At 36.5% G+C, this 20152-nt stretch overlaps 1 protein-coding gene across 7 annotated transcripts; it reads left to right on the top strand.

Annotated features, from left to right (window-relative positions):
* Window positions 1–316: 316 nt before the first annotated feature.
* Window positions 317–20091, top strand: PNPLA4 (patatin like phospholipase domain containing 4). Of its 7 annotated transcripts, none has more exons than XM_061459865.1 (9): window positions 317–393; window positions 1600–1904; window positions 2715–2841; window positions 8319–8503; window positions 12281–12375; window positions 12550–12685; window positions 13640–13705; window positions 17271–17423; window positions 19400–20091. In XM_061459865.1, the coding sequence occupies exons 2-9, from the start codon at window positions 1746–1748 to the stop codon at window positions 19475–19477; spliced, it is 999 nt and encodes a 332-aa protein (XP_061315849.1). In that variant the 5' UTR covers window positions 317–393; window positions 1600–1745; the 3' UTR covers window positions 19478–20091. The 7 variants fall into 7 exon arrangements, with proteins under 7 accessions (XP_061315849.1, XP_061315847.1, XP_061315848.1 ...); XM_061459863.1 differs by having other exon boundaries at window positions 318–393; window positions 19346–20091; XM_061459864.1 differs by lacking the exon at window positions 317–393 and having other exon boundaries at window positions 1033–1904; window positions 19346–20091.
* The last annotated feature ends 61 nt before the right edge of the window (window positions 20092–20152 follow it).

Raw genomic sequence — 20152 nt, 5'->3', positions numbered from 1 at the left:
CCAGCCTAGGCAGGCACGCTGCCTCACCCAGCACCTGTGGGCACGGCGGAAAGAGGCCACCCCAACTGGAACAGCCCACAAGGTCCCCTCGAGGGACGTAACTGCTCATCTCCTCCGTCCCCCTCACACGCTGACTGTCGTGCCGGGCTGCCCCGCGCTGCGCACGCGCGTAGGAGCAGCAGCATGGGGAAGGCTGTACTCCCTCCCTTCCCCCCCCCCCCCCCCCGCCGCTTGGCTTCCTCAGGCTCCGTGGGCGCCCTTTCGTACTCCCCGCTGCAGCTCACGGAGCCAGCGCTGTCGCCGTAGCCGGGGAAGGCAGCGCAGCGGGGGAGGCCCTCGCCGTCTCCCGAGGATAAAGCCACCCGTGGACAGGGTGCGCTCCTGGGTGCAGAGGTTGGGCACTTCAGGGTTGGGCTTGGGCCCTTTTGGAGCCGCCCGGCACCCGTCGCGCACCCCCTTAGCGGAGGTTGTAAGCGTTCGTGGGTTCTGCGGCTCCCCGCGGACCTGCTTCCCTGGTCGTCGTGGAGGGACGTGCGGCCGCTCTGGTTCGGTCTGGGTCCTGGTGCCGGGGATGTGGCTCGCAGGTTTCACTGTAGACCCCCGGGAGGGTCTGGGGCTGGAGCCTCCGGGAAGGGAGGCTGGGAGAGGCTGGGGGTGAGCTGGAAATTTGAAGGGATGTGGCCCTCTTAAAAATCGTCCTTCGGTTGCTAAGTTTACAAGTTTAAAAGGCGCGGTGACTTAGTGCTGTGTTCGCTTCGGCTGTCATGTGACGTTTAAAAATGTCTCAGGGTTTCTGCTGTGTTTTGCTTGTTTGTACCCGTTGTTTACTGAACAACAGTGTGTGTTTGGGGGAATCGAGTTGCATTCCAGGCCTGTTCTCATGGCGCACAGGACGAAGCAGAAAACTTTAAACTCACTTAGTCGGGATTCAGTTTGAAGTTGATAAGTACACCTGAGACCTCACCTGTGCAGAAGCGCACTGGGTTTCTTTGCACTCATGGTAAGGGCAGTAACTTGTTTTTCATCTGAAAAACTTAATTTGCATATGTTACTCTTTATGGTCAAGGTCTTGCTGGGTTTAAAGCAGACTTGTATTTGATTTGTAAGTCGCTACTAGGATATCCTTGTAGAATGGAAGATTCCAAGGCTTGTCTTCTATCAGCCAGAGTGCTTGAGTTTTTCTTACTAGGATCTTGACACCCGCACTTTGTTTTTGTGAGCTATTGGTTTGAGTTTGCTGGAACACTCGTTGCACATTTTTCAGCTGAGGTAGAGGGAGCACAGTATCCACATTGTTAATCATAAGGCACAGTTCATTTGCTTGTTCCTTGTGTTGCTAGCAATATTAGTCCTTCCTGTTTCTGAAATGAACAACTGAATTCATGGTTAGTGGTGAAGAACACAGTGCCAGATGGATACTGAACAAAAGTTCTGCTTAGAACTATTTCACTGTCAAGTGAATCAACTGTTGATACATCTGTGTTTTAAATAAAGTGTTTGTGAAGAGGATCTTGTTACAATATCAGGGCCTTGGTGTGCAATTACCTTTCAACTATTCTTAAATTTTGTTTTGTTTTTTTCCTTAATGTTTTTAAACAGATTATGTTTAGAAGAAAGTTTCTACTGTGTTTGGCAATGGTGTCCAAGCTCATCGATACTTACTTTGTAACTTCATGGTGAAACAGCTTCTAAGAGTATCAGTTTAGGTACCACATCATCTGGATCCAGAGGTCACTTTTAAGAAAATGTGGACTGTTAAAAGTCTTTGTAGTGCTCAAATACTGTTGCTTCAGTTGAAAAAAAACAGATCATGTAGTTGTACACTACCAAAAACTCAGCAGTTCTGGATTGGAATTCTGAACTGTCGCACTGTAAGAGCACCCTGTAACAAAGTTCAATTCCAAGTAAGTATTTTTGTGAGGCTGTAGGTATAAGTGATGAGCATCAATACAGTGATAATATAATTTCCTTGAGAAATCTGCAGAGCTAAGCTTTTGACCTTGCAGCCTTATTTATGAAGTGAAGATACCTTTAGTATATCAAGGTAGAGGGCTTGTCAGCAGCAAGTTGCAGGAGAACAAGTGTTTCAGAAGGATGTTTTTTGTCTGACAGTTCTAAGTTAAAGGGAAATACTAATTTTTTAAAAAATTGTACTTCAGGCAATACTGCACTATATCTGGCAGGCTTATTAGTTAGAGTGATAGCCATTTGATGAAGTATAGGACCAGAGCTCTGTAAACTTTACTAAGGCAATGTTGAACAAAAAAGTGGGGAGTGGGAGGGGAAGGTCAATTTTTATTGGGTTGGTAAGGGAGGATAAAAGCATAAGAGTCTGGTCGTTAAAAACAAAACCCCACAAAAAACAAAAAAAAAAACAAGAAAAAAGAAAACCCAGAAAACAAAAAAACTGTGGATATAAACAAAAACAATGGGAAAGGACACCAAATGAAGGCTAATTTGACTTTGAGAGTTTCAAGTAGCAGTGTTTTTCTAGATGTCTAATTAAGTTCCTCTTTAAAATATAAATTTCTGCCTGTATAAATAGTGGAACACTCTGGTGTCAACTATTTAGGGGGGCTAAGCAATTGAGAACCATCTAGATGGTTTTACAACTATTTTAATTGACTGTTGATCTGTTTGGGGATAAATAATGTTTATCCTATATCTTCCTGGTTTTCTGTTTTTAATAGTAATATTTGACTGTATGATTATAGGTTTCAAAGATGAATGATAAACAATCAGTAGTAGATATGGGAATGGCTACAAGTGCAGAAGAAACTAAAATAGATGCTGGAAAAAGTCCCAGTGGAGTGTGCGATAGAAGCCAACATTCATTAGAAGGTATTGAGCCTTTTGCTGCCATCTTCTTAAGAAGGAACAGCCTTCCCTGTCCTCTCTAGACTTGTATTAATAATCAAGATGGTCTAAACTCTTAATTTGAAATCTTTGTATCATGCAATGTGTTTATTTTTTTACTCTAAACAATCACAAGGATTAACTCACAAATCCTTTTAAGGGGCTTATACACAATTTTTCTAGTTAAAAGGACCTGTGTATTTTTCCTAAATGTCTTAATGGCTGATTACATAGTGTACTGATTATTTTGTATTGATTATTTTTTTTTTCTTCAATGTCATCACACTTTTTCAATGCTTATTCCATGTGACTGAAGTATTCTTTACTGAATACTTCTTGAGTATTCGTAAAGGCTATGAATGATCTGTGATGCTAGTGAACGTTTCTTTTTCTGTTATAAATGTGAAAAAAATTGGACATTCTTGTGTGAGTGGTGATTTCTGATTCAGATAAATTAGTCATTACAATTATAACCTTTATTTTAGCAGTGCTGCCTAACTAAACAGTTCTTTCTGTAATTTTGGTTGTTTTATCATTCCTAGCTAATAACTAATCCTCAAACGTGCTGTTATGCGTCACATATTTTAGTTCCTGTGCTTCAGGGTGCTTGGTCATTCACATTCTGTGCATATTTAATTTTTGTTTATAAAGATGTTTTAGTCAGTTGCTTTGGGCATTTTCAGCTTTTATTTACAAATGAGATGACAGGGAGGTCGTTATGATTGGTTAAGACGCTGAGATCCTGTGCTCTTTATATCATTATATTGCTCAGGAAACAGCAGTATGAGAAACTGCTGTGCTATTTCTTGTGCATGACAATTAGGAAGAGAGTACCTATTCTGAAAAAGCTGTATTGTACTGTGTCGTAATTCTGCTGTACAGGCTTGTCTCCTTACATACGTTCTCTTTTAGTTTTGCATTGCAAATGAAAGATACTGCTGAGTAAGCCAAAAATGTTCCCCTGCTCCCCCATCTGTTACTCCCTCCCTGGTGTATTTTTAATCAGCAGCATATTTTTTTGTTGTTGTTTTCACAGATGTGAGAATCTTTTAAATAGAAGTCTAAGGTTTATGTTTATTCCTGAATGCTCCTGCATTATCTGTAAAGTAATGAGATTGAGCAGGACCAGCGTCCTTCTGGATTCTTCTTTTACTTCTCTTTTCTTATTCTTCTATTTTTTTTTCTTGGATACAACAGAAGCGTATCTATCTACTTGGTTAAAATGACAATGTTTTCTAAAAGCAGTAGCAAAAGCAGTTGCTCTGTGCTATTGCTATGTCATATTTATGACAGAACTTTACAGTGTGCACTGTCCAGCTGAAATGTACTTATGCATCTTTTAAGTTTCGTTGACAGTTTTTCCTAAGACATGGCAATATGATAACTTTGAGTTAATAGATAATATCTTTAATGGTCAGAACTTACACTGAACCATCCAGGAGTATTTGTTCTGAAGTCCTGTGGAGCAGGTGTTTCAAAGCATTTCTAAGATAGCAAGATTTCTGCTGTTGGCTCAGGCAGCTGAAAAAATGGCCTATGTCCAGATGTGACTATGCTCCTATTTCTGGTAGTCTGTAAGAAATCTGCAGGGGAATAGTCATCCTGTAGACTTAGTTCAATTTCTCTGCATGTCCTCTTGGGAATTGTTATAACCCAACTATTCGTTTTGATCAGAAGAGGTCTACCTAGATTATCAAAGCAAAAGACACTTCTGAATCATACTGTCTCTGAAATTCACCGTTCTAACTTGCAAATCAAGTGTTGCCATAATGTATTTGCAGGAATCAAAAGAAAAGGGAAAGTTTGTATTCTCATAAAAGGGTGTACATTGGTTTTCTATTTATTGCTGTAATGCCTGCTTTCTTATCTTCTACTCAGATTCCTTTGCAAGGTGAAGTGACATTGCTTAGCTGCATCTGTCATGTAGGTAGTTTCTTATGGAACCACAATTTTTACTCATCTGTATGATCTTTGTAGGTTAGTGCTTTGTTACAGATTTGTTTTAACCGGCCTTCAATGCAATGTACAGAACCTCCCTGCAGGCAGATGCATAGTGCAAGCCCTGAGCCAGTTTGATCTGATAGCTGGCCTTGTTTTGAGCAGAAGGTTTGGGCAGCAGACCTCCTGAATTATGCTATAACTCAGTGTTTTATTTTTTTTTACTTCTCACTATTTACCCAGTCATAGTGTCATTACAAGTATGTGCAAAACCTGTTTCTCAGTCATGCAGCTAGATGTAACAGCTGGATCTGTCATTTGAACATGAATGTAATCTGCCAATTAACATTTGTACTGAAGTATTTTTAAATTTCATATATATGTGACATACATAACATAGACCTGGGAGCTGATTCCAATTAATAAAAATGTAGTGCCTTGATAATGCAACTAAACTGTTGTTACTTTTGATTTGAAGTCCTCTTGGGAGACCTGTAAAACAGTGCCGTATTGTGTGTCATACAAATCCAGTGGATCAAGTACTTCTACTGGGGGGGGGAGGAGCAGGAGAGGTAAGAAAAAAAAAAAGGTTGAGGACTTTTAACTGCTGTTTGGGTTGCTTTCACTTCATCTTTTTGGACTTGAAATTAGTCTAAATAGAGTACAAGACTGACAGTATTCTTTAACAGTATTTCTTGACTTGAAATCCTAGTGTTATTTTTTTCTTTTTGCATGCTTATCTCTCCCTGAATCCTTCTGTCAGTCAAGCTACTGATGTGAATACTCACTGAATAATCTCTTTCTGTCTCTTGGGTAGGGGAATAAAGAGCGAGAAGTATGGGATCTAAGTATTAAGAATTAACTCTCATTTAAAAAATGAATGCCATGTATCCAGACACTCAAGAGAACAGCAGTTACTCACAATAACTGGTAATTAGGAATAAAACTCATCAGAAAATGAAATTTCCTCATGAAGTGTTGTAAAAACAGGAGCGGACATCTGACTTTAGTCAGTATATTTGCAGTAGTTTTTGTTCTGATCTGTTGTGGGTTTTTTTATTTAATCTTAAATTTCTTAGTGTAAGTATGCTTTAGTTTTCATCTTTTGGTGTGTTTTGTTTGGCTTGGGCTTTTGTGTTGTTGTTTTTTTTTTGTGAACATCTAATTATCTTACAGTAGAGAGAGATAACCTTTTGGAATGCTTTGTGGATGAGCCTTGTAGGAAGTTCAGAAGATGTGCATGGACATAAGCATATATATGCTTGGTTTTATTTACATAACCGTATCCTACCCATTATCTTAAAATTATATTTCGTAAGTCCTGTAGATGTAATTCTTGCGATCTGTGAACTCTTACTTTGCTTATTTTCTGACCAATCAACTACATAAATATGGTCCTTATTTTATATAATGTTTACTATTAGTAGTGTCTTGAGACTGAAATCTTTTTGGAAAAAAAATGGGAGTTAATTTTTCCATGCTTGTGTTTCTTCATACCTAATAGTGCAGTTGCTTTGACCAAGTTCACCTTCTTGTCAGAGTGGCCCATGATGCAAATGTATCTTTGCTCCTAATTTGTAGAAGGCATGGAAACAGCTGCAGCAGTTCATTAAACTCCTGAGAGTTTAGCTAGCCTGAAAGGAAGCACATCATGGAATCATACTTCAAAGTCTGTTTTAGTTTCCTGGCACTTGACTGAAAAAAAAACCCCTCAAAGTAGAGTTATGTTTATTGTTTTCCAGTAAAATCTTGAGTAAACTTTTATCTTCTCTGCAGTACAGTGATTTTTATTTAGATTAAAAGATCCTTTCTTTGTAAAATTAGCAACATGATTTAGCATTTACTTCATTGCAAATGCCTGTCATTGTCATAGCAAGAGTCGACCTCAAGTCCTTTCTATCAGTACAAATGTGTAAGATGCTTTACAGGTATTCCTACTTGTAAGTGGATGTGCAAGGGTTTTCAGTGTAAAGGGGGTAAAGCACAGTCTATAAACTGCCTTATGATAGTATAGTGTTTTAGCAAAATGATAATGCACTAAACATTACAGTATTCCCTGTCACTGAGACATTGTTGCATTTTAATAATTGATTCATTGATGGCTTGACTTCACGAACGAAGATTTGGGAAGGGCTTTACCCACGCTTACTACAAGAGCCTTGATGACTAAAGAGGCCAATGTGGGATAGGCAAATCCAGTTGCAAAAAGCACAGTGAAAGGTCTCCTTGGGTGGTATAGGCGAGGCACGATTCTTTGTACGTTGTCTTTTCTCCTCGAGACTAATTCTGCCTGTGTTCTCAAAGGAGACAATGTTATGGGTGACTAGTTTGGTTTAGCAGTTTAGTATGTCTTCTCTTCTAGTGTTCTTGAAACCTGTTTCTTATCCTAACCTTTCCTGCACCTCTCATCTCTGTGCTGATTAGGCAACTTAAACCAAATTCTGTTTCTGTACGTTTGCCTCTCTTCGTGAGAACAGATACCACAGTGTCTGTAGATTATTTCCAAAAGAAACATCTCATCAGCTGTCTTATTACAAACCAATAAAATCGAGTATATTCCTGAGTGACCAACTTTTTTTTTTTTGTCCTATTCATGTTGATATGTACCCAGATAGACTAGGTGTCTATTTTTGATTTAAAACGAAGATAATCTGTCCAATATCCTGTATATCTGTACAATATAATCTGTGGAATATCTTGCTCTCATAATTGTAGTTATTTGCAGAAACAAGAGCTAAAAAATATACAGCATCATATGTTATTCTTTTTAGTAAACCGTCCCTAATTATCTGAATTTATGCTTCTATTTGTGTTTTGTTAATTTTAAATTACTATATTCTTGACCCCTTCAGAATATGTTTTCCTGCATTTAGTACTTTATATTTTGCTTAATATTTTTTATTTCTTATTTTAATAGTAGCAACAATATGTTGTGGGCTTTCTTTTTTCTTTTTTAAATAAGAAATGATTCTAAGAATTTGTCTATTAATGATTACTAATAATATTACTAAGCAAATGAGTTCCAAAGGTGCAGGAAACAAGCTACTTCTTTACAGAATTATATTGGGTTCAGGGCTGTGTATGTGTAAGGGGAGTGTGATGACACAGTAGCCATCAGTTTTATAATTTGACTTTGACTGTAGATGACTAACCGTGTTTGCTCTGCAGTGGCATTCTTTTACCGCTTCTGAGTAGCTACCTTTGCTTTGTATTTCTTTGACAAATTAGATGAAATTTTGTGTATATATATGTGTGTATATATATATATATGTATATGTGTATATTTATTTCTTGATTGAAAAAGGGATTTGTCCCAAGGAGTAATTTAGGGTTGTTTCCAATTTTGGAACTAAATGCTACTTGTTCGATGTATTTAGTAATCAAAAGTTTTTACTTTTCTTAAATAAATTGCTGTTTGTTATTTAGATGTAGTATATTATATGTTCTGTACGAAAAGAATAGATGTATATTATAAGATAAAATTAACTGATCCTTTTTCCGACTGTGAAACTTTATCTCCACAGCAAAAATGAAACACATCAATCTGTCATTTGCAGCTTGTGGTTTTCTGGGTATTTACCACTTGGGGGCAGCAGCTGCTTTTTACAAGCATGGTAAGAAGTTACTGAAAGAGGTGAAAGCTTTTGCGGGAGCTTCTGCGGGATCACTGGCTGCCACTGTCTTATTAGCAGTACCAGAAAATATAGAGGTAAATTAATAAACTCGTAGGTATAGAACATGATAATTTTCAAGGATATTTTTGATATATCATCTACCATTAATTTTTTAAAAGTATTTTGGTTCTTGCTTTAATCGCTGTAAAGGACCAGGACTTGTGTATATGTTTTTATAAACAAAATCTGTTGACTAGTGGGCAGAACTGTTTACGAAGCAAGTATTTCTTTATGGAAAAAAAAAAACCTGTCATAGGAAACTTGTATTTTAGGCTATGTAAATATAATGTGTGTGAATGTTCAGTTGTATGCAGCCAGATATACGTTAATATACCAGAGTCTGTGTGTACTTAATCCTTGTCCATTACAAAGTTAATCATTGTGGTCTTGGCTAGAGTTAGGCTTTGTTATGCAAATGAATAGCACTATCCTTTCCTTTTTTTTTGTGAAAGGAGATGAAAATGGTAGATTGAATGTATCTTCATAAAGTCAAAGAACACCACACACTGGCTCAATTTTTTCCTTCCTGACTGTGCTTCATTAGCCAGTACAAGAATTGGCTTGTGCACCTCCTTTTCACTAAGTACCATTCACAGTGTAACAGCAGTAGCCCCATTATATCATTGTAGCATTTTGTGCCTTTTTTCTCCAGAGATGCCACTCTTTTCTCACTGTGAATATGGCATCATGTAGAGACAGCAAAGTTATATTTGATGACAACTCTATTACAGGTTCTGTGGGGAGAGCATTAGCTTTCATTTTTGTTTGGTTGGTTTTCCCCATAGTTTGTCCTCCTGAAGTGCCTGTAGTGACTTTCATAGAGGACTAGGCCTTGCCAAAATGCTATTTCTTTAATATTTTGAATTATAATAAACAGCATTATTGGGAGGGAAGGGAAAGCTGTTAGATATTTGTCTAAGTACACTTAGGTTTCAGTCCAGTGAGCATCACCTAACTTTCTCCAGGCCTCGCTTATTAAAGCTTTCATTGCATTTGGTTAAAAAAATATTCCCTGCTGATACCACACTTTGCCACTGATTTTTCTGTTTGTTTGTTGCTTGTTTCTGCTGGGATATGAACATAGCTTGCAGAATTAGCTATACTTCTGTTGCTTTCAGCAGTAAGTTATTCCCTGGCTTCTTTCCACCACCACCCCAGGTACATTCTTTATATGATTTGGTATTGGGCAAGTTCCACTCTGTTGTGAAGAGAACCTTACTTGAATTCTGTTAAGATGTTAGTAGCCTCTGACTAGTAGTTCAATTTCAAGTTTGTCTGGTATGATGCATACCTCTGATTTCCTTTGTGGTGAGTACAGCAGCTATACTTTTAACAGTTCAGGGAACTTTTTCTGCATATTGTAGCATCTAGGTGAGCAATGACCATTTGGTCCTAGCCTGGTCTAACGTATGAAGATCTTTCTAAGTAAAAATGTTAGAACATTTTTTTGTTGTCGTTGTTTTGTGGAAACTAAGTCTGTATTGTATTTCTTCCTAATTCTAATGGAATTTCAGTAAAGGCAGTGTTTTGTACTGAATAGAATTAACTTTTCATATCAGGGTAATTATATTATTACATTCTTGAGTTAAAATATTTTATATCTACATCTTGCATCAGTTAATTCGTTTTCCTTTTTTTTTTCCTTCTCTCTCCAGAGATGGCTATGTTAGACAAGGTAGAATTAGGATTTTCTCCATCTCATCATAGTCTCAAAGCTCTAAAACAACCTTTCCTTATCTTGGAGAGAATTTTACCATTGAGGATTTCTTGTTTTGAATGTTGCTGTTCTAATATGACAGTTTGCAAATGTTTTTCTGTCATGTCTTGAATTTTTGTCACTGTTGAAAAGGCATGGGATTTGAGAATTCTAGGGAGTCTTCTAAAGTTATAGATAAGTATGTATTTATTTCAAAAGTACCTTGATCATGTTTGATGTCAAGTTTGCTTAATACAAGTAGTTACAATTTCTAAACATGTTCTCACTCACTGTTTTAAATTTAGATGTATTGTTTAAAGCTTCTAGCACTAAAATCGTAAAACAGTCATATCTGTAAGAAGTTGTCCCTTTTGGCAGCAAGAATTGAGAGTCTAGGTATGATTTATTCTTAGTACTTGTAATATGGAAAGTAGTTTCCTGTCATTCACCTAGGTTTGCATTCATCCAGCTCCCTTTTGCTCCATCACTTTATTAAATCATCTTAGGTTTAACGATAGTAGTTCTGAGGTGCCTCTCTGTGGGGTTTTGTTTCTTCTGTATTTGGAGAATGAGGTGTCTGAATGTGCAGCTGACTGACTACAAAAGCCTAACTGCCTAATGTAGATTAATACTTTGTGCATATAACTAGGTTTATATATTAGTTTATATTTTTGAATTGGCTTGGAACTGGCAATGGCAAGTACCTCAGAGGGTAAAGGTGCAAATCTAACTTATGTGAAATGAATGTGCGCAAATCTTTACAGGGGTTGTTATTTTAAGAGGTATGGGCCTCTTTATGTACTTTTTTTGACACATTTATTCAAAGGCCGTATAGAGAAAGTGGATGCAAAGACTGCTTTCCTGTCTTGAATGCTCTGTCATACAAGTGATGTGACAGAGTTTAACTGCTTCAGTCAGCTTGCTCATGATCTCATATTAATCCTTACCCCAACGCTTTCCTGGTTTTCCATCCATTAAATCCTGTACAGTTCTCAGTAGGACACACTTTTTTTTTTTTCACCTCTGGTCATATCAATCATTTATTTTGTTACTAGCAGCATATTTGTCCTTCATGCAGGAAGCTAATATGCCAAGAACCCAAATCTATCTATAGACATCTTTTCCTCTGTAAACATGTGGTTATATATGTAAATAAGGGCATAATATATTTATTGAATTTCAGAAAACTGCATGAGATTGGATTTAGGTTTTTCTTCCCCCAAATCACTAGAGAAGTCTGCATGAAAGGATAAAAAAAATATATATATATATAAATACTGAATAGTGAGTCTTAAGCATTCTGAATCATAATTTATTGCTTCAGAATCTTATTGCTAAAAGATAGATGCTACCAATTCCTTTACTCTCCCTTTGGAGTTCTTATGGCTCACACTTCAAGCTGTTTTTCTGCAGTCACTAATGCTAGGTATTTCATCTTGTATAAAAGAAGTTTTCTGTGCAGTGGAATCTGTTGTCTGGTTTTCTGTAATGCTTTTTCTTTGTATGTCATCACCCATCACAGTATTCCATTCGTTAAGTGCTTTCATAGTATTGTATTCAATAAGTATATGCATTTATTTATGTAGCATGTATTTATATATGTGTATGTACTTATGTAGCATGATTTTTGCATTAGTGAGAAGAAATTGTGTTAATTGTAATATTTTACATGCTTATGGGGATCTTGTATATGGTTTTAGTATTGAAGTAGTCTTTAAAATAAAAGGTGGCTTCACACTTGAAATATAAATGACCATTCTTGTAATGGCATGGTTCAGAGAACTGACTGTTTAGCAGTAGTAATGCATAGAAAAATAACCTTTAATTTTCCTTGATTGTTAAAGTTGTGATCTTGTGATGAGGGATTGTTATTAGTATTATTAGTGTTATAATTATTTTTATTTGGGATCTAAATTTCTTACAAAATAGTTCTTATAAAGGATCAACATTTTGTTATGCATATAATATTACAAACCAAGCACATAAAAGAATTTCAGTCTGATCTTATAGTGCTCTCTTGATTAAAGTTTTAGCTGCTAGCATGTTTTAGATACCACAGTTGAACATACTTCCCATAATTAAAATATCCTTAATAGTGAATGTTTTTAATTTCCAGCAAAGTAAGCAGTTTGCCTATGGATTTGCAGAGGAAGTTAGAAAATTGGACTTCGGTGCTTTAACACCTGGTTATGATTTTATGAAGACACTTAGGTACCTATCTTAATGCATCTGTAAGATCATTTATGTGTGAAGCTCTAAATAAAACTGGAGAGTGTGCATATTTTTTCTATACTGTGGGGCTCTCAGCACTTTTTCACCCCTAACATATTTGCAAGGTTTTAAAATAGTGATGGTGAATAACGCTAAGCATTTTCATTACTCTAGGGAAGGCATAGAATCTATTCTTCCTCCTAATGTTCATGAGATAGCTGAGAACCGGCTTTATGTGTCAGTCACTAACACCAGAAACGGGGAAAATCATTTGGTTTCAAATTTTGCCTCCAGGGAGGACCTCATTAAGGTAATGATGTTGAATATTGCTGCCTTAAATAAAAATGCTTCAGTTTCCTCAAGACTTAGGAGAATGTTATTAGCTTTACAATAAATCACTATTTTACTCAAATAGTCACACTGTCAGTGGTGCTACAACCATAACATAAATGATGGAAGCAGAATTCAATCCTACAGTTTCACAAATTCCACTACAAGTTATTTTGGTGTTTGTGTTTCTTTCATTTGTCTTTAAAGTGCTACCTTGTAGGCAAAGTGTGTTTAAAAAGCAAAAGGGTAACTAATGGTTACAGTAGATGAGAGTAAAACAGATAATCTCAAAATTTTGTAACAATTTGCTGTCTTTTTGCTTCTCGTCATTGATACCATTTATACTTTAATTCATCATGAAAGTAAAGGTTACTGAAAATCCAATACTTTCTACAGCTCCTTGTGGGGAATAGATATAATATAATGTTAAATACCATATATAAACTGTATTTTAACTGTCACTGGAAAGCATATCTTTTACTGATCGTCTCTTCTTTTGAATGTCACTTTTAAAATCTGGATCAAGATTGTATACATAATCTGATATGAAATGGTAGGAGGAATTCAGATGCATGTAAAGCAAATGTTCTTTCTAGTAATTGACTATACCTTAGTGGAGGATATCATAAGATATAGCAAAATAAAGGAGGAAATAGAATAAGAAGGAATTCCTTCTTTCCCTACTCTTGTGGATGGGAAAAGATAAGAGTAAATAAGATCTTCTTTATAATTAACACTTAGAGAAAAAAGAGCATACTCGGTAACAAAATCTCAATGCATGTAAATTTATGCATTGCAAAACTAATGTATTGACTGATTAATGCCATATTATTTAATATGGGTATACATGCATGAAAATACGTATGGTTCGGAATTACTTTGCTGCCTTTTCTTCACTTTTTTTTCTCTATTCTTTCTCATTTATTTTCTGTAGGTCCTGCTGGCAAGTAGTTTTGTACCAGTGTATGCAGGAATTAAGCCAGTGGAATATAAAGGAGAGGTAATTTTTCATTAAGTGTAACTACAAACTTTGTTGTGAAAGAGTATTTTTCATTTATGATGCAATTATATTATCTTAAGGGAAGACAACTGCAATACTATATTTATTAGAATAGTTATTGTTTCTGTTGATACTGTAGATTAACACCATGAAAAAGGTAACATGAGTTTGTTCATGGGTTGTTTCAAAAATTGTGGGTGCTGAGACTGAGATGATCTCTGTGCATGAAGCTGTTTCCTTAACGTCTTAGTAAAGATGCTTCTCATGACAAGCTGTGTTACCAACTTTAAAATGCTTTTTGAAATTTAAAGGACCAACAATCTGCTTTTCTGTTTAATGGAAAGAATGGTAAGGAAGGTCTTGGCAGATTGGACACTGCTGGAGTATGTGTGCTTGTTTACATATGTGTTGTTCTCATGGTGTGTACGGAATTACATGCTTGCCAGGCACTTTCAAATCTCTTACCTTTGGACAAGCATTAAAGAATAAACTTTTTTCCTATAACACACAGTTATGAAGTTTTCAGAGGTGTACAGTACTATAAGAAAACCTTTTCACAGTTGCCTGTACTTGATTTATCTTCAAGAATATTTTTGTCTTTCTTCCATAAATATATTAATACTTCAAGAATAATTTTGACTGTTTAGTATGTTTGTAATAACTAGAAAGATGAAAATAGCCATTTCTTTCTTTCTGAGAAATACTACATGGTACTTTTCCCTTTACTCCCTCATACATATCCACATGATGTCTTTAGAACATCTATAATCCTCACAGCAACCCTGCAAAGAAGAAACATCTCCAAAACAATATGTATTTGTTTGTAGCAAGAGGGAGTTGGAGTTTGTTATGTCAAAGTTTGCCAGCTTTAGAATTATGTGTACAGCAATATATATCAGCTAAAATGTTGGAATGATTTAAATCAGTATTGCCTGACAGTTGCTTGCAGCTTCCCATGATCTGATTGGAGTCTTTGTATGTTGTTTGTGCATTGTAGTGGTCATGCATGGATGTTTGGGTTCATTCTGCCATTAGTTAAAGGGAAGAAATGACATTGTTAAATTTCTTGTGTTCTTCTTTCAATTAAGAAATTGAAAAGGTGCTTTGGAGTTTTGTACAAAGCTCATCTAAAACTCATTTTATTAGATGAACTCTGCTATTATGGTTTGCAGAGTATTGCAGTATTTACTGGAACACCTGCAGCTTCTTCCTAGTGCACACTTCTCATTCCTGCCTAACTTAATTCTTTGCATTCAAAAGTGAAATCAATGGATGTTTTTTTGCAGAAACTGGTTATTCTGTTACTTGAAAGCTTGTTTGTCATTCCCAAAGCTTCTTACTACCCTCTGTGAGATTAAAAAAAAAGGTATTTTTTGGGAATGAGGTTGTTTTCATTTATTGTTACTTGTTCTGATTAGTTCTGCATGTCTTCACTGACTTTTCTCATACTCTGTAAAACATTGCATTGGTGGTTTGGGGATATTTTTTTTTTTTTTTTCTGTTAAATGGATATGGCTTCCATTCTCTTAGTCCACAGCACTTAGAGCAGGGTGGGAACTTAGGATCTCTCTTGCAATAGTAATGAGTTTATGTGAGTGGGTACTGGAGGCCCTAAAGGATTCAGTATAGAGCCAGATATGTGACATGTAGCCTCCTGATCTAGGCATTGTCAGCACTGAAATCAGTAAGATGGACTGGATATTCATTTGACTCTGTGAGGTCACCTGTCATATTAGCGTATTCCAAGTTTTATGGAAGCTGTACTGTAAAAGGCCAGTGTTCAGTCTGTCTGCATTTACACTAGTTTCAGTTATTCCTTAGGTGGTATTCCAGGGCAGCATGGAGTCAAGGTTACTCTCTGCTAGCTACTGAAGTCTACTGGCCTTATATGTGCTTCAGAACAGTTAATGTGCATCTTCTCTGTGCTACATATGTCACTTGCATACATATTACCAGGTCATTTGGGAGCATTTTTAAAATGTAATTCAGTATGATATTCAGGTGTATGATGCATGGTAAGTACGGGAGTATGGTGCACTTCTGCTGGAATGGTATCAAATAATAGCCAAATTTTTTGATAGCTTGTCCGTACAACCTAGGGTAAACTGCTCGCAACAGTGTTCTTTTTAGGAAGAATACTTTTTGGGAAGCATTTGGCTTGCACTGAAATGGAATTTGGGTGTGGTCCGTGTAAAGACCAGGCTTGTGCCCCTAGACTGCCTCTAGACACAAAATATCACAGAATCACAATCCTAGAATGCTTTGGGTTAGAAAGGACCTTAAAGGTCATCTAGTTCCAACCTTCCTGCCATGGGCAGGGACAGTTCCCACTATACCACATTGCTCAAAGTCCCATCCAGCCTGGTCTTGAACACTGCCAGGGATGGGGCATCCACAGCTTCTCTGGGCAGCCTGTTCTGGTGCCTCGCCACCTTCATAGTGAGGAATTTCTTCCTAATATCTAACCTAAATTTACCCTCCTTCAGTTTAAAGCCATTACCTCTTGTTCTATAGCTATTTGCTCATATAAAAAGTCCCTCTCCAGGTTAATTGTAGGTAAAGCTACTGGAAAGCTGCTGTAAGGTCTCCCCTGAGCTTTCTCTAGGCTGAAGAACCCCAGCTCTCTCAGCCTCTCTGCACAGGAGAGGTGCTCCAGCGCATCATCTTTGTGGCCCTTCTCCGGACTTGCTCCAACAGGTCCAAGTCCTTCCTGTGTTGCGGGCCCCAGAGCTGAACGCAGTACTGCAGGTGGGCTCTCATGGGAACAGAGTAGAGGGGGAGTATCGCCTCCTTAAACCTGCTGGTTATGCTCCTTTTGATGCAGCCCATGATGTGGTTGGCTTTCTTGGCTACAAGCGCAACACTGCTCATGTTAAGCTTCTTGTCAGCCAGTATCCCCAAGTCTTTCATATGTGGGGCTCTGCAAGAATTCGGTTGGTTGCTTTTGTTTTTCCTTCCTCATTCTTTCCTATACTCAGCTTCTTTAGCAGACTTGTTATCTGCTCCCTCTTATGTGCTATAGTTGTTCAGCTCTTTTCCACCTTTACCTTCAGCTTTCCAGCTATTGCTGTCTTGTATTGTATATATAAGAATACAAGAGGCTCTGGGAGAAGAGAGGAGTCATTTTTGGTTTAGTTTCTGCAATCACTTTACTTGAACATACATGTTGTCCAGCTCCTAATTTGCATCAGAGTAATATTTTAGAGGAGTATATGTTTCATGATATGTTTCATGTGTAATATTATTATCTGATGTTATCATGTATGTGTTGCAAAAAATTCTGCCTGGGGCATTTTGTTACTAGGTTAACAAGACTTATCAGTAGCTTGATAAATACCTCATGTATTTACACATAATGTCAAATGCTCATTAATGAAACACTCTGTGTGTACTTTGTCAGGTCTTTGATTTTTATGTATTATACACAAGTTATTAACGGTATTCCGAGAAGGGATCTTGTAAGTTTTCTTAAGGGTGGGGTGGAGGAGGGACAGGAAGGATGAAGTATTCAGTCATGATCATACTGTCCTAAGGTTACTTTTAAAATATTTCTGTTTCCCAATAGAGGTGGGTTGATGGTGGCATTACCAATGGCCTTCCTATCTTGCCTTTTGGAAGAACTGTGACAATTTCTCCTTTCAGTGGTCGTTTAGATATATGTCCACAAGATAAAGGACATGTGGATCTTTATATTAAATATGCAAAACAAGATATAATGGTGAGTTGCTTGTTTGTTAAATAAATTCATAAGAAGAAAAAGTAGTTGTGCAGTTAAGGCTATGCTTATTTTTAAGTGTCTGGTTTGTGCCTATATATCAACTTAAGTAGTATTTTGGCATTTTCTGGTTTGCAAATGGAGGGTAAACTTTTTCTTAAATACAAGGGAAGGAAAATGTAGAATAAAGAAGAAAGGTTGAAAAACATTGATCTAGTATGAAATTGAGCAAATTATCACAAGCTTTTAAATGTAAATAATCTAGGCTTGCTTTAAGTGTCAGCTGGTTTTGGCTAAGCAGAGTGTTTATAGGACTTCTGTAGAATACCTTGGAGAGAGAAATGCCAGAACAGCCCTTCATCCTTATTGAAATCAGCTGCTCTAACTGAATTTAAAATACAAGTTTAAGTTGTACATTTGAAATGGTATGCAATGACTTGTCACTTCATTGCTGAAGAAAGCTTGTGAACATTTGTGACCACAGTGCTTTCTCAGAAGTCAGATGTTATAGAAACATTTCTGCATACTGAAATGTAAGCTAAGACTGATTTTTATGATTTTTATGCCCTCCTTTTCATCATTGACATTTCTGTCTTTGCAAGGTTCTTCTCATAAACTTTAACCTCAGTCTTGCTTCCTTTGACATGATGAAAGAAAATATTGAATAGCAGTAGACCTAGCTGTCAAAAAAATCCCATTGAAAGAGAAATGAAGATTAACAAAAAATGGTACTTTTTTTTTTAGTTTCTTTTAGACAGTTCTTACCATGTTTTCTTAATTTGAGTAAAATTAGTGTTATGTAATGCAATACTAAAATAGACCAATTTCTGAATCTTTATAATGTTTCACAGATTTTAAGCATAGCAATACTTGGTAAATGGTCATAAGGTATGATTACTGATTTAATATATATTTAAATAATATGCAGTCGGTTACTGTATATTTCTTAGTCATGATTTGTATCTAAACTCTAGTGCATCTAGAGGAGGAAAAATGAGCTGGAGTTTAGGTTATTTTAGAGACAAAAAGTTAATTGCAGATTTACATTGCTTCTAAGGTCATGCAGGTGCAGACTTGTGAGGAAACTTGGGCAACATTTTAAACTATTCCATTCAAAGCACCTTTAGCTTGTAGAGCTGTAAAAATGTGCACTAAGAGGTTTTTTTGGTTTTTTTTTAGCAATTTAATTTGCATAAAATGAAGAGTTGTATATTTTAATTTATTGGTACTGGAATGTGAACAGTTTTGTGTCTCCTCAAACCTCCTCCATCTATTAGTGCCAGAATTTGAATAATTGCTTACTTCAAATAGTGAAGATTATTTTGATACTGTTTTGCAGAATTGCATATAATAAAGTCTTTAGCTAAAGTATTAATAAATTAAATGAACATTAGTTTTAATTTAATTACGCCTGTAGTTAAGAACAAAGTTTTGAAATCTTTTTACACCATCAAAATGACCACTTGACATGCTGAGTAGTTCTTAATTTGTTGCTGATACAAGCTACATTTATACTCATATGTTAAACATTGCTTGGGAATGTTCCCAAGAATGTGGTTGTTTGCACTAGTAAACTGTCAAAATATTTCCTTGCACAAGTTTAGCATGTGCCAGGACCACTCTGCCAGACACTTCAGGAATGATTCCAAAGTCAAAATGTTTCAGAAACTTTGGGCAGTTTTACAGGCATGCAGTCTGTCTTGGATGCTGTGAGTTTACTAGCGTTTATTCAGACCCTAAGTGCCAGTTTGTCCTGGCTCTCAGCAGTGTACCTGGACATGGTTAATTCACTAGTGTAGATGTAGCCATTCTGGACTTTTGTTTTTACATATGCTGCATGAAACATGACAGAACAGATAGCAACACAGTCAAGTCTAGATAAGTTGCTTTAATAAACTAATTTATAGCTTCTCGCTCTGTTGCAGCTGTCTCTGGCCAACCTAGTAAGACTTAATCAAGCTTTTTTCCCACCAAACAAGAAGAAAATGGAGTCGTTGTACCAAAATGGATTTGATGACGCTGTTCATTTTTTACTGAAAGAAAACTGGTTTGAGTAGATGCAACACAGAAAATTAACAAAACCTGATGGCTGTCAAAACAATTCCTACAGAATCTCAGGAATTGCTGTCCCAATTCCTGTTTGCAAAAATAAAAAATCACAATGGCATTGCATCTGATTCTGCAGAGAAAGTACTGGTTGCGTTCCAAAGACCTGTATAAACATGTCAAAATCAGGAATTGTACTTGCCTGGTAATTGTCTTGTTTTGAGGAGATTCAAGCTTAGATCCGTTTTGCTTCAGCTGAAGACTTGAGTTTGGGAACTATGAAAAATTACGATCTGTATTGTTCACTTGATTTAATAGTTGTGCGTGCCAATTGCATGCTTGTGATATTGCTGATCCAGTACATACTTTGCAGTATTGTAAAGGACTTGAATGCTTAGCACTAGCCAGAAGAAATAAAACATTTGCACTAACTCTGTATATTTTTTAGTATTAAAAGTTATTGGCTTTTTCAGTGAATGTGGTCCTCTAAAATTTTAAATACTAATTGAAATTTGTAACAGAATTGTAATGTTTGAACATAAAAAATCTTGTAAAAAAGGGTATAAGAAATTGTTATTTTATTATGTTTTCTTTGCTAAAATTAAATAAATATATTTTCTTGGAATTTTTGTCAAGAGTTCATTTATAAATTTCTTGGTATGCTGTAACAATCTGAGTATCTGAAA

Source organism: Pezoporus flaviventris, unplaced genomic scaffold, assembly GCF_033815535.1.
Source record: "Pezoporus flaviventris isolate CSIRO_AGI_PZ_B2104156 unplaced genomic scaffold, CSIRO_AGI_Pfla_v1 ptg000030l, whole genome shotgun sequence".
NCBI lineage: Eukaryota > Metazoa > Chordata > Aves > Psittaciformes > Psittacidae > Pezoporus > Pezoporus flaviventris.
The sequence above is the reverse complement of the archived record's forward strand: the minus strand, read 5'-3'. Positions and strand labels throughout refer to the sequence as shown.

Coding starts and splice junctions, on each gene's coding strand:
- PNPLA4 (XM_061459863.1), top strand. CDS start 1,746: ATGTGGACTGTTAAAAGTCTTTGTAGTGCTCAAATACTGTTGCTTCAG. Junction 2,842..8,318: donor AAGCCAACATTCATTAGAAG/GTATTGAGCCTT, acceptor TTATCTCCACAG/CAAAAATGAAACACATCAAT. Junction 13,706..17,270: donor CAGTGGAATATAAAGGAGAG/GTAATTTTTCAT, acceptor GTTTCCCAATAG/AGGTGGGTTGATGGTGGCAT.